Raw genomic sequence first — 18,669 nt, 5'->3', positions numbered from 1 at the left:
ATGCAGTACCACCCACTTTTAAGTGACAAAAGATTACTTTTGATTATTTTTATCAATTGATAGGTGAGATTATTAATTAGTATAATGTTGGTATTTAAGGTATACTGTTATTGTAAGATAAATAAGACCCATTTTAGAGTTTTAGAGGAGTGGTATGAATATTTAGAAAATGTAGTTGAGTGAGTTAAATAATTGGGAAGTGTAAAGTAATATAATATATTATGTGGATCCCATTTATACCATCCATTTGGGTGGCATGGATGTGGTTGCTCTGATATGTCATCTCTATAAAACTCCTTATTTTTGTTATCAATTATAAACTTTTATATTTACTTTATAATAATCAAACATCTAACGACACATAAAAAAATGGAGGGAGTAATATTTTTACTAAAAACTATACAATGATATATATGAAAACATTTGATTTTTTATAAATTGAGTTATTTCATTTAAATAAAATCATTTATTTGATTCAAGTTAGAATAAAAATTTTATAATATCAAATTATAATTCAACATCGACAATTTTTTTTCTTCTAAAATCTAAAATATGTACAAATAAAGGAGAAAATGAAGTTATAAACTAAACAAGAGAAAAAGATATAATAATTCAAGTGATTTCTAACACAAATGGGTGACACATTATCTATATTCAATATTCACTTTATGTGGGAAAAAGTTTAAAAATATTTTGACAGTTGTATATTTTAAATAAAAAAAGTTCAATAGACCAATAAAATTTGTTTTTTTAGGAAGATAAAAAAAATTATTATTTCCAATATATTAAAGAAAATATTATAATCAAAACCCGTGCAACGCACGGGTTAGATACCTAGTGGAAGAGTAAGGTAGAGTAACAACGAAAGAAAGTAACTGATCAGGAAAAAGAGTAACTTCCAACAAAGGAACACATTTCGTTTTTTAGCAAATAAATAAGAAATGAGGAGCATGTGATAGATTATGCATTGGGAGATCATGGAGATGGCCATTGAGAATTTTGGGCGATGTGGCGCAAGATAGAATAAGTGGCAGCATAAGTAATCTGGGGTCTAAATTAAGATAGATAGATAGATAGATGCGTGTTTTGTATACTGTTGATGGCTGAGGACGAGCAAAAATTGGCGAAGAAATATAAGGGACACAGTACAAGACAGTGGACACCGGACACGACACGGACACGGACACGCCGACACAGCTAATTTTTTTAGAAAATCACAAAATGCAGTGTAATTATATGTATCGGTGTCGTGTCAGTGTCGGACACGACACGTGTCTGACACAGGGACACACCTTATCCAAGGAGTGTCCGTGCTTCATAGTAACTTATTAACATTTTGAAGTTCTAAAAAGGCAAATAAGAAGCCATTGAAAAATTAAGCATTATTCTACTACTAAGAACTAATATTAATCTATGAAACTGTGAAGGAGCAAGGAAATATTAAGTTTGCAGTAGATGCATATAGAACAAGATACAACTCAATCACAGAACTATGAAGTAACCTACAATAAATAAGAATCCATGGAATAGAACAACCACAAAGTAGTAACAGAAATAGCAGCAAAGACATTAGAAAAATTCATAGTGTTAAACTAACTTTTGAAGTACATATAATATAACTGGTATATAAAACTGAAATAGTAGCAGACACTCAAATACAGAGTGGTTATTTCTAAAAATAGATAACAAACTAACTGCAGTGGTAATGTTCAAGAGGACTTGTTAACAGTGACTCGCAGACTCCTTCGGCTTTAACAACGGTAATGTTCACGAGTACTTGCTAACAGTGACTCTTTATTTTTATACTATAGCTTTTAAACAAAGAAAGGTGAGGAAATACAAACACATAAAATTGAAGAGTGCAAGACCCAAGCTAAGAGTCCAATAGTCAGTACATCCACTTTAGAGTTTTGTATCTCTTCCCTTCATGTTGTTCATACACAAAATCTAGCCGGGGGATGAACCTGTAAAGCATTTCATCTACGTGTTTGGAATACCACAACCTCAATTTCTTCCAACAAAAAACAGGAAGGATGAAAACTCCAAAGCCAAAAAAAAATCCCAACTCAATACTTATGAAACTCCATTCAACGAAACTCTCATTCTGGGAATGAGGTGTTTCAGATGCTGGTTGTGGAGGTTCACATATCTTGGTCAGTGGAGGTCCACACAATCCTTCATTCCCTGCAAAGGAATCTACATCAAATGTTTGAATTTGAGTACCCAAAGGAATTCGTCCAACTAGGTGATTGAACGAGAGATTCATATATGCTAGGAAAGATAGACTTGAAAGCCCTTGAGGAATCTCTCCATTCAAGGAGTTGTTTGACAAGTCCATAGACTCAAGATGCTTTAAATTCTCCACTGATGATGGTATATGTCCCGTTAATGCATTATGTGACAAGTTTAGAGCATTCAATGCTTTGAATCGCATCAACACATCAGGTATTGGCCCCCCCAAATAGTTGCTTGACATATCAACGTAAGTGAAGGTACTTTGAATTTTGACAACATTCATTTGCTGACCTTTGTTGACAATAATAATTGTATCCTGATAACGAGCAAGAATTTTAAATTTAGCATACTCCTGGTCAATAATAGAGCGAGACATGTTTGCAAGGAGTTTAATCAAATTCATTGACACATGTTTGTCCAAATCTGGTAACAAAGCCTTGAAACTCATAGGATGGAAGTTATCATCGATGTCAAAAAACAAATGGCCTAATTCTTTCCTAAGAACGCCTTCATCACGCATCATTGCCTTCCAACTATTTAATAGGGCAACTGGTATTGTTCCGTTGAAGTTATTGGAGGCTAGATCAACAATATGAAGCATCTCCCAATCACCAGTGCTATTTGGGCATCCAATAGATCCATGCATCTTATTTGACCTTAAAATCATGATTCGCAGGTTGGAAATATTGCTTAAGAAACATGGAAATCTGTCACTTAAAAAATTATTTCCAAGGTTTAAGACTTGAAGTTTATTGCAATTGACCAAAGATTTTGGTATGCTACCGTCCAATAAATTGTCATTTAGATTCAAATATCTCAGTGCACATGAATTTGGAGATATAGTATCAGGGATATGACCATGAAGCTTGTTACCTCCAAAGTTCAACATCCTCAGTTTGCTACTCAGGGTTGCAAAACACTTAGGAATCTTCCCATCAAAGTTGTTGTAGGAGAGATCCAACAAGCGTAGGCTTGAAGCATTACACAAGGACTCGTCTATTTCTCCCTTAAAACTATTGTTTGAAAGAAACAATATATTTATTGCAGGGAGATAGTTTCCGATGTCTGGGTGTATGATAGAGCTCAACTTGTTGCTTGAGTAGTCCAAATAAAAAGCATACTTTGGAATGAAAGAAATAGGCCCTTGCAACTTGTTAAAACTAAGATCAACCAAATAGAGGTTAGAACTCAAGTTCCAAATACTTTCTTCAAAGTTAGTCAGAGAATTCTTGGAAAGATTCAAGCTAAGGAGAGATTCAAGTTTCCAAATCCAGTTAGGTATCGGCCCTTCAATACCATTGCTAGATAGGTCAAGAAATAGTAATTTGGATTGGTTTCTTAAAAAACTTGGGATTCCCTTTAACTTGCAGGAAGCCAACATAAGGTCTTTTATCTCTGGAAACGGTGACAAATCATGATTATCTCTGAAGTTGACATCAATTGACAGATTGTTATGTGATAAGCCTAGTACATTTAAATTCCGTAGCCTTTGAAGGACATTCAACTGTATTGTGCCGTTAAACTTGTTGGAAGAAAGTTGAAAGACACGAAGTGTTCGAAGGTTAAAGAGAGAGAAAGGAACATGTCCTTGTAAGTTATTGCTTCCCAAATCAAGCATCTCCAATACAGGAAGAGATGCATTATCAAATTCACTCAAGACACCACTGAGTTGATTAAAGGGAAGCATAAGTTCTCGTAAGTATGGAAGCTTTAATAGAGAGGAGGGAATGTTTCCTGTGAAATAATTGAACCCTAAATCAACGATGACAAGATTTTTAAGACCCTCGAAATGGCTGGATGGTAAATCCCCACTCAAATGATTGAGAAATAAGGATAAATATGTGAGGTTCTTGGACATATTGAACGAAGGGAGTGGACCTGTGAGGTTATTGGAAGACATGTCTAAATAAACAAGTTGGGTGAGTTCTGACATTGAATTGGGAATCGTTCCATTGAATTTGCAGTAAGATAGATCAATGGTTGATATCTGCTTCAGATTGGAGATAGTATTTGGAAGTGGTCCTAAGAAATTTGTATTGTTGAGATTTAAATAGTGAAGATATGCGAATGGTGGGAAATCTGGCAAAGAACCATAAAGGTTTTGATTGTTTGACATGTCAAGGACTTTTAATGTGTGTATTTGGAAGATATCTTTTGGGAAAAAACCTTTCAAGGTACAACTACTGAGTTGTAGGATGGTTAAATTGGAGAAATTTCTGAACCAATCTGGCACAGTTGTAAACAATTTATTTTGGCTCAATTTTACAATTGAAAGTGATTGAAGCTTAGCTAGTGAAGAATCAATAGGTCCAGAGAGATTGCATGATGACATGCTCAAAACACGAAGCCCCTTCAATAAAGATAAAGGATGACCCCATTCCTCTCCCCTAGCTGATATTGCAACACCATCTAGATATAATTCTGTAATATCTGTAAGGTTTTGCACAAGCATTCCTATATTTGGCTTCTCAAGTTTTAAGTTCTGCAGTGAAATAAATTTAGAAGAAAAATCAAGAATGACCAACCTTTTGAGGTGAGAAATTTCCTCCGGAACCTGTCCCTTAAAGCCGGCATTAGACAAGTTTAAATACCTCAAATTATGTAGCCTATGCAAGTCTTGCGGAATCACAGAACGAAAGTGATTAAAAGCCAAATTCAGACTCTGCAGATATTGCAGGCTGAAAAGAGCACTTGAATCATTAAGTCCTCCGGAGATAGACTCTTGACTAAGATCAAGGACTGTAACATGTCCCTGTTTACATGTCACCCCGTGCCATTGGCAACAATCATCATCACTTTGGTTCCAATGAACTAGCTTTGAAGATTTTGTGGGGTTGAATATCAGACTGTTTTTCAATTGGAGCAACAAAGAATGTTCATGGCCATGACAGTAGCCATTGACCAAAAACTTATTTGAGCTGGAAATGATTAAGCTGAATGGTATAAAGAAAAGCAAAAAGACTATGTGTGCTCTCATAGTGAATTATGAGTAGGCTGTATCTAATGGCTTGATAATGATGAAGTGGTGTTATATCAATAACATATATTTTTCTCCTTTTATAGACTACATGCAGCAACAAGCTTAGCTATTGATTAGATTGGTCAACCAAGCTTACGTAATGCTGATTGTTAATTTTTTTTCTTTTAAAAAGAAATTTTGTTAAATGGTTATGTAGTAAAAAGAGTAAACTATTCATGATATTAGCTCTCACATTGTTTCACGTTCTCAAACAGGCTTGTAAGAACAAAGACGAACCCACATTCGTTTTAAAGAGTCAAACCGTGTGACTACCTATTCGCATATGAAGCCTAGATACATGATACGATACAACATTCATACGGAAATTTTTTAAAATTTAAGATACAATACGATTGGAATACTTCAATAAAAAATTAAATTTAAACTACTTATTAAAACTGAAAATACAGTTTGTACCAAAAAAAATAATATTCAAAATACAAAATATGGACTAAAACTCAAGCAAAAAAAAAAAAAGGCGGAAAACCTAGACCAAACAGGCATAGAAAAACGATAAGTCACAACAATAAAATTGCCTTCACACAACAATCAACAATAGCATCGTTCTCAACAAACAAAGAGACACTAAACAGACGCGACAACAATAGAAATATAAATGTAAGTAATATTGCTAATAAAGAAAGCGACAATTAGTCAATTACATATATGATATATCCTTAATAGAAAACATCATTACTTAGTCAATTGCATATATACCAAACACGGTGAGATTGTAGAAGCCGTATTGTACTTTTTCCCTTGAGGAATAAGTTTAGTAACTACACATAAAAACTTTTTTGTGAAAATTGTGTATTCAATGTATTAAAATTATAAAATTTTATCTTTTCAATAAAAAAAGTTATATTTTAATTCTCTTTTTAGGTTCTTAACTTGTGCCCTAAGAGCACAACTTAGCATGACCGTTTAAAAAAGGGTTTGTCTAACATGTGTATTACTATGTCCCGTGAATGACCGAACATAACTTTGATAGCTTTGTTAGAAAAATATAGTATGGGAGCTTGTGGTAGAGTGATAAAATTTTGAGAACTCGTGACTATTTTTAAAAATATCAAAATTATAGTAGTGTTTCTATTAAATAAATTTTTATTTTATATTTAAAACACTGTTAAATATTTGTATTGCATTCATTGCAGATTTTATGTGTTTATATCTCCAAAATCAAATTTTATGTATACTGATATGCGAAAGTTTATATGCTTAAATTTTGAAAACTAATGATTGTTTAAAAAATATCAACATTAATGTTGTGTTTCTATTAATTTTTTTATATGAGAATTAGTGAGATTAAGAGATTAATAAATATGAGAATTAACAATTTTCTTATACTTATAAAAGAGTAGAATAAATTGTTTTCCTATATTTATATCATAATACATTGGTTGCATTTTCTTATAATTTAATAGCTTGTTTTCCTTTATTTTTTATTTTTTTTTTTTGTAAAAAAAAAACTGAGCATGTTTTGGATAATTTAAAAAGTGAATGAAATCAGATGATAAGGAAAAGAAAGAGGAAACAAATGATGTTTTTTATTTGTAATATCTAGTGAATTAGTTTTATGCTTGGAAGTGATAAACTAAAAAAAATTGAAAGTTATAAGAAATCTAAATATCTAAACTATTGACTCCACTAAAAAAATTAAAATAATCATTCTAACATATAAACTACATCATCTAAAAAACTATAATAGATCAATAAGATATTCAAAATAAAAACTTCATGAGTTTTTATTTGACTAACAGTAAAAAATATGAAGCTAAAATCATGAAACAAAAGTGATAAAATTAATTGAATTTTTTTCTCCACTATACGGAGGAGAAAATCTAAAATTTTATTGTGACTGATATATAAAAAGAAGTGAAAATAAGAGTTTCTTTTTAATATATCAACTCAACGGGTCAATCTGTACCGTCCCGCTTTTTAACGGGTTAGGCGGAGCGGACACTCTACTAATGGCAGGCTCAAAATCTCAACCCACTCTACTAAAAATGACGGGTTAAATGGGTCAACTCGATGGAACCAACCCATTTTACCATCCTCTTCCAATGAATTAGGTTGAGAATTTTGTGGAGTTTAATACCAGGTTGCTTTTCAAATGGATTATTATTGTGTTAGAATTTGTTAGGCTATAATTATTATATGAAATTAAGTCTTACCGCTTCGTACATGTAATTAAGTCTGTTGATTAAATCAACCCTTACCGTTTTGTTTGGGGTTGTAGGGTAAAATTTAATAAAGAAAATCATGATAGTACTTCATTGTATAATTACTAGTTGTACATTTTTGCAGGAACTTCATAAAGAAAATCATAATATCTACGACAAGAGACGATATGAAAGAGACAAAGAATAAGGAAATATGACCCCATGAAACACGAGATTTTAAGTAGGATGGGGAAGACCAATGAAAGATGTAACACGAGGTTTTTTTGTTTTGAAAGAAGCTGTAACACGAGATTTTAAGTAGCATAGGTAATTTATGTGTCATGTCTAGGGACATACCATATTGTGGCATGAGTCCTAAATGTGAAATAATTGACATACTTGTGGATGTGAGTGATTGGTTGTGATATTTGGATTTATCATTATGAATTATTATTGAGATTAAATATTCATGTTAATTATTTGGAACTTGAAATGATCCACGTATGTTTAAATTTATTTTATTGATTATGATTGATGTAAAGCTTACCCCCAGTGGTTTTGACCGCCTATCTGTCTGTATGGATGAGTAGACGACGTGCATGATTAGTTGTTTTGATGAGTTGCTTGGTGCTTGCTTGGATATCAGGAGCTATCTCCGGTATCGGTTTCCTTAGAGTCTAGGATAGGCTCTGATCTAGGTGCCGGTCTTATGATTTATCTTAGATTGTCTATCCTGGATGTATTTATGTTTTGGAGAGTTTGATGATGATGTATTTGATCTCATGGCATGTATACTTTGAGGTGTATGGTTTATATCCGCTGCAACTGTTGAGAATATTTATACATGCATGTTGTTTTGGATTTTATTGAAGACGTGGCGTCTATTACTTGAATATTTATATTACTCGCGTGTTTTATCACTTTAATAGAAATAGGGCGTTACAACATTGCTCTAAAACATAATGGCACGAGCTACCTCAAGAAGATGTCTATTCTTTCTTTCAGCTATGCCATTTTGTTGAGGCGTATTTGGGCATGTTGATTGATGTTGAATGCCTTTATGTTGGAAAAACTCTCCGAGGTTTTTATTAAAATATTCAGTACCATTGTCACTTCTCAAAATGGAGATTTTTGCATCAAATTGAGTTTCTATCATTTTTGAAAAACATTTAAATATCTCTGGTACTTCAGATTTATCCTTCATAAGATAGACCCAACATAGCTGAGTATGATCATAAATAAAGATCACAAACCACCTTTTCCCAAATTGAGTTGTGTTATACCCTGTTTTTGGACCTAAAAATACTGGGCCCAATTTCATTTCAAACTTTGTCAATTGTCAAATTTCAACGGCACAGTTCAAATTGTCTCTGCCTCGCAGTATTTTCAATCACAATCTTACCTATGTTTTTCTTGCATAAAACCTTTCGAAATGTCTTTACTTGTCTTGTAAGTCATTCAAAAGTGTCTCTGAATCATTGCATTGCTTTTTCTACAGTTTATTTCAAAATTTGCAAAAAGTCATACAGAAGGGTATTTTGGTCATTTCCTGCAGTGGGACCCATTTTCATCCTTGTAACTGTCTCTGAGTCTTTTCAGATTGTTTTTATTTCATCAGTAAACCTTGTTAAATTCATTTCAAACTTGCGTCTGAGTCAGTGTTAAGTCAATTTCAATCTGTTTAGGTCATTTTTAGCCCTAGGGGCATTTTGGTCATTTCACACAAAATTTTGGCATAGGGAGGTTACTTTGAAGTACCTCATTTAGGCCATTGGTTCGTTTTAGTCCGTTTGTTGGTTTTATTTAGGTTCACTTTACGTTTGGTCAAGATTACAAATTTTAATTCATTTTATTTTTACTTTGCATTGTAGTCCCTTAATTTTGTTAAAATTGCATTTAAGTCCAAATTGTCCAATTTTTTATATTTTGAGTTCTGTTTTTAAAATTGCAGTCCAGTTCCATATTTTACAAAATTGCAGGGAGGTCCTCAAAGTCCAAAATTACAAGGCAGCGCCCAAATCACAAGTCCAATGCCACATGTCAGTTTCCTATTGGTCCAATCACTCACACATGTCAGCTATAAATACTGTTCACAGTGCCACATAGATCAGATCCACTCATTACAATACACATCACCAAAAAACGAATTCCCATTTTCTCTCTCCATTCTGTTAGATCAAAGAAAACAGATTCACCAAGAACACAAGAACCCTAACCGAAAATTCATCATCAATTCTCAGAGATTCGTGTACGAATCTTCATCATCGAATCGATTCCACCGCAATACAAGGTGCGAATTCCTCACCGGAAGTGAAGAACTCAAGCACCGATCACGGTGGGAGAAGAAGAGGGAACCGAATCTGCAAGGAAGAAGAAGAAACCGAAAAACAGCAAGCAAAACAGCACACGAAGCACAGCAGCAGAACGCGAAACAACAGAAACGCAAACACGAAGCAACGACGCCAAGCCAAGAGTCATCGCAACCGTGAGGTAACCGCCGTCGTTCTCCCTCTTTTCCTTTCCGTTTTCTTAAGTTTTTTTTGTCAAGATTCAAACTCAGATCTACTCCGGTTGAAATTCTTTTTCAAAAAACTAAGCTCAGATTCGAGAAATAGAAGAAAAAGGATGTAAGAAAACGTAAAAAATTTTTGAAACAGAGGAGTTTTAAAACTCCGGCGCGGCGGCGCCACCACCGGCCACCGCGCCGGAAAACCACTGCTCACCGGAGAAGATGGAGCTTGTTGCAGAGCTTCTCTCTCTAGGAAACCTTAGAGAGAGAAGCGTTTGTGTGTTGTGATGTTTTTTTTGTGGAAAACTCTTTTTATAATGCTTTTTTGGCCGTTCCTATGTATGTGTGTGTACGTTAACTCAGCACTTCATCGCGTTAATAGCCATTCGATCTGGATCTCTCCTTGATCTAACGGCTACAACGCGTTGTGATTCTGAATTGTATGTATTTTCTCCTGCGTGAAATTTGGTGTGTCCTCTGTTTGAACCGTTAGATCTTTGATCTAACGGTCATTGTGCTTCCTGCAATTTTACACTATCTTTTGTGCTTTTTTTTGGACCCTTGGATCTTTGATCCAGTGGCTGTGATGTGATCTTGGGAGCTAGATCTGGACCTCTGGATTCATCCAACGGTCCAGATTAAATCCTGCTGAGCCTCTTTTTAATTGTTTTTTAATTGTTTTTTTTTTAATACCTTTTTTACACTTTCTTGGTGTTTTATGCTTCCAAAATTTTTCTAAAAATGTTTCTCTATCATTTTGATTTTTCCTCTAAGTTTTAGAATTTATTTGCTTATTTTTGCATTTATTTTCTTTACTTTGTTCTTTTAATTCTTGCTCATTAAATTTTGTTGCATATTCATTTGGTGCATTTTGTTATCATTCCCATTATATTTTTCCTTGTTTCACTAACATTTTGTTCCTTATGTGACTTCACTCATTGCATTTCACTATCTCCTCCACTTTCTTTAGCTTAGCATTTATGTTTTTGCAAGTTTTAATTCATTTGGTAATGTAATTTGTTATCATTGGTTTGTAGCTTGGCAAAGGGGCCATAGAATGTATTTAGGCAATTTTTGTAATATGGACTATGGACACTATGACGCACCGACACGCACGCACTCACCCTAGATGTATGCTTAGGACTGTATGCATAGATGTATGGCTAGGATTGCATGATTAGATGAACGCTTAGTTTCGAACACTTAGAGAAAATCCAATTTTTTCCAAAAAATATGCAAACAAATTCACTTCAAATATTTTTTCATAAAAATGGAGTCAAAACTCCAATAATTTTTCCCCTTTTATTTTCTTAATCAAATTCTCAAATAAACCTAATCATTAAGACTTTTTTGCAAAATCACTAAACAAACCCTCACTTTTTCATACTCTAATGCTCATGAAGCCTCTCAATCCCCTTCTTCAAATCATTTTCAAAATTTAAAATCAAACAATTAAAACAAAAAAAAACAACAAGTCTTTTTAGCAAGAACTACGCTGGTTTTGATCCCGTAAAACGGTACGTAGGCAATGAGTCAAAACTCATCCAAGCCGAAACAAAAAATCAAATTCTACTTCTTCTCACCCCCATTCTTAACTAATCACACCTTCTTTTTTTACAAATAAGCAATAAAATTAAAGCGTAGAAATAAACTTAGGAGAACGGTTCTTATGGAATACCATAATCGCTCCGGGTGCCTAACACCTTCCCGTAGCGAAAACGACCCCCGAATCTGGAAACTCAAGGGTTTTTCTCCTTTTACCCTTCCCAAGAAAAAAGAGAGATATCAACGGTCAAAAGGTTCAAGTCCAATTAATGGCTTGGCACCCAAAAACCACGATAACAAGTTGTAATATTAGATGGACCCCATACATCACTATGGATTAAATAAAAAGGTTTGGATACATGATAAGGTCGAGAGGAATAAGGAGTTTTATGACTTTTAGAAATAAAACAACTTTCACATTCAAAAGAAGAACAATTATAACATTTTTGAATAAATCTGGAAACAAATGCCTAAGATATTGAAAATTAGGGTGCCCTAGTCTATTATGCCAGAGCATTATTTGATTCCTAACAGAGGCAGAACTGATACAACTAAGGCCAAGAGCCACTTTATTCTCAAAAACACCCTCAAGGTAATAGAGTCCATACATCATTTTAGCACTGCCAATCATCTTCCCCGAATTCCGGTCCTGAAAAATACAATGAGAGTTAAATAACTTCACGTTACAATTTGAGTCTTCGAAGATTTTACTAACAGAGAGAAGGTTATATGAAAGTTTTGGTACATGTAGCACATTTTTTAAATCAATGTGCGTAGATAAAGGAATTTTTCCTTCTCCTGCAATTGGTGAAAAACTTCCATCTGCAATTTTAATTTTTTTATTTCCAAAACAAGGTGAATATGTTTGAAATAGAGAAGAAAGGCCGGTCATATGGTCAGAAGCACCTGAATCTATGATCCATGGCGCAGACATATTTGAGGTGCAACTCAGAAGGATATGGATCAGATTTTGCCTTTGCCATCATGAAACTCCTGCGAGTTTCCTCCCTTCTAACTTCAGAAAACATTTCTCTTAGAGAAGGTAAGGTTGATCTTCCAATGATCCTTCCACGAACTTCATCTAACTCCTCATGGAGACAGGTAAGAAACTGGAAAATTCTTCCTTCTTCCACTGTTTGTTGATGGTGTTTCTCATCCTTGGTTGAATTCCACTTATAGGGGTTGAAGATATCAAGTTCTTGCCAAATCCGTTTTAAGGAATGGAAGTATTTTGTGACATTTTCACTTCCTTGCCGAATTTCTCTAGCCTTCAATGTAAGTTCATAGATCTGAGACTTATTTTCCAGATCAGAGTACATTTCTTTCACACTTTCCCATAATTCTTTTGTTGTGGAATAACACATATAGTTGTTGCTGATTTCCCCTTCCATGGAGTTTACCAACCATGTCATTACCATGGAGTTTTCAGCATCCCACACATCATGTTGTGGGTCATTAGCATCTGGTTCTTTGCGATCACCAGTAAGATAACCCATTTTTCCTTTGCCACGTATATACATCTAGAAAGATTGAGACCGCCTAAAATAGTTCGACCCATTGAGTCGAAAAGAGGTGATTTGGATAGAATGAGAATCACCGCCATAAGCAACCTTCTGCTCATTTTTAGGCAACATGTTTTTGAGAGTTTTATTCTCCTCTTCACTATTAACTGAGGAACTGTCAGTCATGGAAGAACAGAGGTCCAGCGTAGGCTGCAGAGAAATTGCTCTGATGCCAAGTAGAAAAAGAATGAGAGGAGAATAATTTCTTGATATATTCAAATGTACAGGGGAATTGTCTCTTTAATACAGAAAAAATTAGAATCCTAATTAATTGCAGAGATCCTACATAATTACAGGTTAATGACAATAGTTGACTACCTAATAATACAATAATGGGTTAATAGGTCTTTACCCCCTTGTAATATAGGTCATTTCCGGTTTTCCCCCTGTAAAATATTTATTTTGATTTACCCCCTATAATTTTTTTTTTGTTTTGATTTACCCCCTAATAGGCCAAACAAAAACGAATTTTATTTTATTTTTTCAAGAATTTTTCGTTTTTGTTTGGCCTATTAGGGGGGTAAATCAAAACAAAAAAAAATTACAGGGGGGTAAATAAAAAAAAATATTTTACAGGAGGGAAAATCGAAAATGACCTATATTACAGGGGGGTAAAGACCTATTAACCCTACAATAATTGAAAAATAAACGGTATAAATGGTATAATATTCTAATTAATATTTTGATTATGCGACAACAAGCTTCATCTTGTTAACAATAATAACTGAATCCTGATATCAACCACGGTCCAAATCTTTTGCACTACTGTCAGATAACACCTGATCAAGATCAGAATGGGACATATTTAAAACAATTTGAACCACTTTCCTAGCATAATGTTTGTTCATAATTCGTAATGCATCCTGCAAACCCGTTGGATGATAGTTATCAAAAACATCAAAAAACAAATTTCCGAATTCTGGCCCAAGCACGTCTTCATCACGCATCATTGCTTTCCAGCTATTGAGGAGTGCAGATGATATCGTTCCGGTGAAATTTTGCTCAGAAAACATGGAAATCTGCCCGTTAATGCATTCATTCCAGGGTTAAAGACTTGAAGTTCCTTACAATTGACCAAGGATTTTGGTATAGGACCTTCTGAAAGATTGTCATTTAGATCCAAAATCCTTAGTGCACATGAATTTTGAAACATACCATTTGGAATATGACCTCGAAATTCAACATTCTTAGACTGCTACTCAGTGCTGCAAAACACTTGAGAATTGTCCTAACAAAGTTATTGTGGGAAAGGTCTAGCAGCCTAAGACTAGATGCATTACAAAAAGAATCATGGATTTGTCCTTGAAATTTGTTGATTGAAAGAAACAAGAAAATTATGTAAGGGAGGTGGTTCCCAATGTCTGGTGGAATGATAGAGCTGAATTTATTGCTTGAATAGTCCAAATAAGTTGCGTACTTTGAAACTAAAGAAATTGGCCCTTGGAGGTTGTTAAAACTAAGATCAACAGAGTTAAGGTTAGAACTGAAGTTTGAAAAACTTTCTTCAAAACCTGTCAAAAAATTAAGGGAAATATTCAAGGTAATGAGAGATTCAATGCCAAATCCACTTAGGTATTAGTCCTTCAATGTTGTTGTCAGATAGGTGAATAGATAATATTGTGGACTGGTTTCTCAAGAAACTAGGAAATTGTAACAGCTTGTAGGAATCCAAACCTGGACCTCTCAACTTTGGAAAGGATGACATGTTATGATCATCTTCGAAGTTGACATCAATGAAAAGATTGTTATATGATAGCCCTAAGATAGTTAAATTACTTAACCTTCTAATGGCATCCAACTTTATCGTACCATTAAACTTGTTGAAAGAAAGTTGAATGAAACGAAGTGTTGGAAGGTTAAAGATAGATAATGGGATAGGGCCTTGTAAATAATTATTGGACAAATCTAGAATCTCCAATAGAGGTGAAGAAGCATTGTGAAACTCACCCAAGATACCACTGAGATTATTATGGGGAAGCTTTAGTTCTCTCAAACATGGGAGCTTAAGAATAGATGATGGCACATTCCCGTTGAAAGAATTGAACCCTAAGTTGATGCTAACAAGATTTATGAGGCCCTCAAAATGGTTGGATGGTAAATTTGCCCTTAAATAATTTCGAAGGAGAGATATATATATGAGGTTCTTGGACATGCTTAAAGAAGGGAGTAAGCCTGTGAAGTTATTAAATGACAAGTCTAAATAAACAAGTTGGGTGAGTTCTATAGGCAAGATTTAAATACTTAAGAGATGCAAGTGGTGAGAAATCTGGCAAAGAACCATTAAGATTTTGATTGTATGATATGTCAAGGACCTTTAATGTGTGGATTTGGAATATATCTTTTGGGAGAAAAACATTCAAGCCACAACTACTGATTTGTAGGGTTGTTAAATTGGAGAAATTTGCAAAGGAGTCTGGCACTATGCTTGACAAATTATTGTGACTCAATTTTAGAATAGAGAGTGACTGAAGCCTTGCTAGCGAAAAATGGATAGGTCCAGAGAGATTGCTTGATGACATGCTCAGCACACAAAGCCCCCCCAATGGATATAAAGAACGACCCCATTCTTCTGCGCTGGCTGATATTGCTACACCATCTAGATACAATTTTGTGATATCTGAGGTTTTTCACAAACATTCCTATCACTACTAGGAAAAGCAAACTTAGGGAGGAAAATTTGTGACGGAAAACATAAAATTCCTCACAAATTCCTTGGTTGCAAAATTTAGTGACGGAATTAGAGAGGGATTTCATGTTTTCCCTCACTAAATTTCCCTCACTAATTTTTGTTTTGTTAGTAGTGTATATTTGGATTCTCAAGTTTTAGGACATGATGTGACCAACCTTTTGAGGTGAAAAATTTCCTTAGGGATCTGTCCTTCAAAGCCAATGTTGGAGAAGTTCAAATACCTCAAATTCTGAAGTTGATGCAGCTCTTGAGGAATTGTAGCACGAAAAACATTTAAAGCTAAATTCAGACTCTGCAGATATTGCAGGTTGAAAAGAGCACTAGAATCATTAAGTCCTCCGGAAATAGACTCTTGACTAAGATCAAGGGCTGTAACATGTCCCTCTACGCAAGTTACCCCATTCCATTGGCAACAATCATCATCAATTTGGTTCCATTGAACTAGCTTTGAAGATTTTTTGGGGTTGAATATCAAACTGTTTTTCAAAAGGAGCAACAAAGAACGTTCATGGCCATGACAGTAGCCATTAACCAAAAAATTATTTGAGTTGGAATTGATTAAGCTGAATGGTATCAAGAAAAGCAAAAAGGTTATGTGTGCTCTCATAGTGAATTATGAGTAGCTTGTGTCTAATGGCTTGTCAATAATAATGTATACATTTGTTCCTTTATATAGACTAAAATGATTTGAACTTTGTAATTCTCTATTTGTGTTATTATTTTAAATTTAAGTACACAGATAGCAATAACAACCAAATAATTTCCAACTAAATATGGTCATTTAAATAAGTCAATTGAATTCAATTTTTCATAGTGATTTGGTCTATTTTGATTTGTTCTTCTAGTTAGTCTATTCTAACTTCTCTAATTAAACACTAATAAATGTTTATAATTTTACTTTTTCGATTATCAGAGAAGGCAAGCCTTAGCTCAATGGTGTGGTTATTATCTTGTGATTTATAGGCCACACAAGTTCAAATCATGGAACCAAATCTTTGCAGTTATGAAGTTCAAATCATTGGGCCACCTGCTATCAGGTTTCCGCTATCGGACCACCCACCATTTATGTCCACGAACCAAGCCAAATAGTGCTGGTCGTGAGGGGGTGTGTTAAGAGTCCCACATCGGACAAGTCATGGCCTAACAATGTGTTTATAACTGGGGCAATCCTCACCTCACAAGCCGGTTTTGTGGGGTTGTGTTAGGTCCAACCATGATTTCTAAGATGAACAACTTCTGGTTGGAATGCGGAGTTGTCTAGAGAAACCACTCTCCAAGATCCAATGGGTCATCTGCTATCAGGTTTCCCCTATCGGACCACCCACCATTTATGTCCACGAACCAAGCCCAATAATGTTGGTCGTGAGGGGTGTGTTAAGAGTCCCACATTGGACAAGTCATGGTCTGACAATGTGTTTATAAGAGGGGCAATCCTCATCTCACAAGCCGGTTTTGTGGGGTTGTGTTAGGCCCAACCACGGTTTTGTGGGGTTGTGTTAGATTCAACCACGATTTTTAAGATGAACAACTTCTGGTTGGAATGCGGTGTTGTCTAGAGAAATTACTCTGACGCTCGTCAATATGTGAGCAATATATTATAAAAATGTAAAGGTTGAAATATTCCTACCTTGGAGGGCTCGAAAAGCCCTCTTATATAGGTGAAGAGTGGCAATCATAAGAATAATATGGCTGGCATTCGTCAGTTGTCAGTTATAGAAGGAGGGTTTCGTAATCATCAAACATTACATATTTAAGTGAGAAGGAAGCATTTCAGAATCCTTGGGGATCCGAGACTTCTGACCTTTGCAAGCACACCTCCTAGTTGAGTGGGGGTGTGAATAATTTCCCTTGAACTTTAGTGAATTGTGCCTAGTTTTTGGGTCCTAGGTGGACAATCAAGGTCATTTGGGTAGTCTAGATTAGTTTCCCTTCAAGTCATCATTCATATAGTGAATAGGGATGACTTTGTGCGACTCGTGAAGATCCCATGGCGAGTTAGGGTTCTGCCTTACCATTCTTGTTTTCAAGTTTAGAGAGAGCTTTAGTTGTTCTGTATCCTTCTCGTCCTTCTGATTTCTCATGAGGACTAGATTGCCTACCTCGAATTCTCGCTTATTCGCTTTTTTGTCATATCTAACAACTATATTTTGCTTGATTGCTGCTTCTTTTAGTGCTACTTTGCTTCTGATTTCTTCAACAAAATCTAGCTCTTCGCGAAGACTTTCACCATTTGTTTCGATGTCAATGGGAGTTGTTCTCTCCAATTGAGTTTTTCTAGTTCAACTGAAATAACAGCTTCAGTTCAGTAAGTTTAATGGAAAGGAGATTCGTCAGTGGTCGGGTGGAGGGTGTGGTTCAATATGCCCATTCTACGGAATGGAGTTTTCTAACCTAGTCATCAAAAACACACAAACCCACATCAGGCAACATCATGTATCTATTAAATCTGACAATTAGTTAGATGGTTAACACAATTTAATATATGGTTAATGCAATTCAATTACTGGTTAATGAAATCATTAAGAGGTCGTGACTCATTAGCCATCAACAACGAACAATTAATAATAACTTTGAATGTCATTGTTGTGAATTCCGGTAAAAATCACACCAATGAATAACAAAGATGTGTGGATCCAGAAGTCCTAGCTCAACTGGCAAAATGCCGAAATTGTTAGGCCGGATGTCATGACCGGGGTTCGAACCCCGGTACCTCCACTTGTGTGTGTGAGTTTATAATGGCTTTGCCATTTCGTGTATCTACCAAAAAAAATAAAAACAAAGATGTGTGGAGCAAAGGAAGTGGTAATCAATGTGTAAAGTGTCTCCAAGCAACAACAACAAAAACAGACCTAGACTAATTAGTGTAGAGCAACACCACAAGCATAAACAAAGCACAAAGATAAGCAATGAAAGAAAGGAAGAAACACACCAAAAGATTGTTGACCCAG

The 18,669-nt window shown here is 34.9% G+C and overlaps 2 protein-coding genes across 2 annotated transcripts; both read right to left on the bottom strand.

Moving 5' to 3' along the window:
* Nucleotides 1-1,888: 1,888 nt before the first annotated feature.
* LOC11417903 (receptor-like protein 7) lies at nucleotides 1,889-5,212 on the bottom strand. The gene has a single exon (XM_003604701.1). The coding sequence runs from the start codon at nucleotides 5,210-5,212 to the stop codon at nucleotides 1,889-1,891; it is 3,324 nt and encodes a 1,107-aa protein (XP_003604749.1).
* Nucleotides 5,213-13,769: 8,557 nt separating this feature from the next.
* On the bottom strand, nucleotides 13,770-16,328 carry LOC11418182 (receptor-like protein 14). Its single transcript, XM_024780370.1, has 4 exons — nucleotides 15,877-16,328; nucleotides 14,707-14,990; nucleotides 14,188-14,543; nucleotides 13,770-14,051 (listed from the first exon to the last, which is right to left on the bottom strand). The coding sequence occupies exons 1-4, from the start codon at nucleotides 16,326-16,328 to the stop codon at nucleotides 13,770-13,772; spliced, it is 1,374 nt and encodes a 457-aa protein (XP_024636138.1).
* Between the last annotated feature and the right edge of the window lie 2,341 nt (nucleotides 16,329-18,669).

This window comes from Medicago truncatula, chromosome 4 (assembly GCF_003473485.1).
Source record: "Medicago truncatula cultivar Jemalong A17 chromosome 4, MtrunA17r5.0-ANR, whole genome shotgun sequence".
Classification (NCBI taxonomy): Eukaryota; Viridiplantae; Streptophyta; class Magnoliopsida; order Fabales; family Fabaceae; genus Medicago; species Medicago truncatula.
Note: the sequence above shows the minus strand (reverse complement) of the source record. Positions and strands in the feature narration are given on the sequence as shown.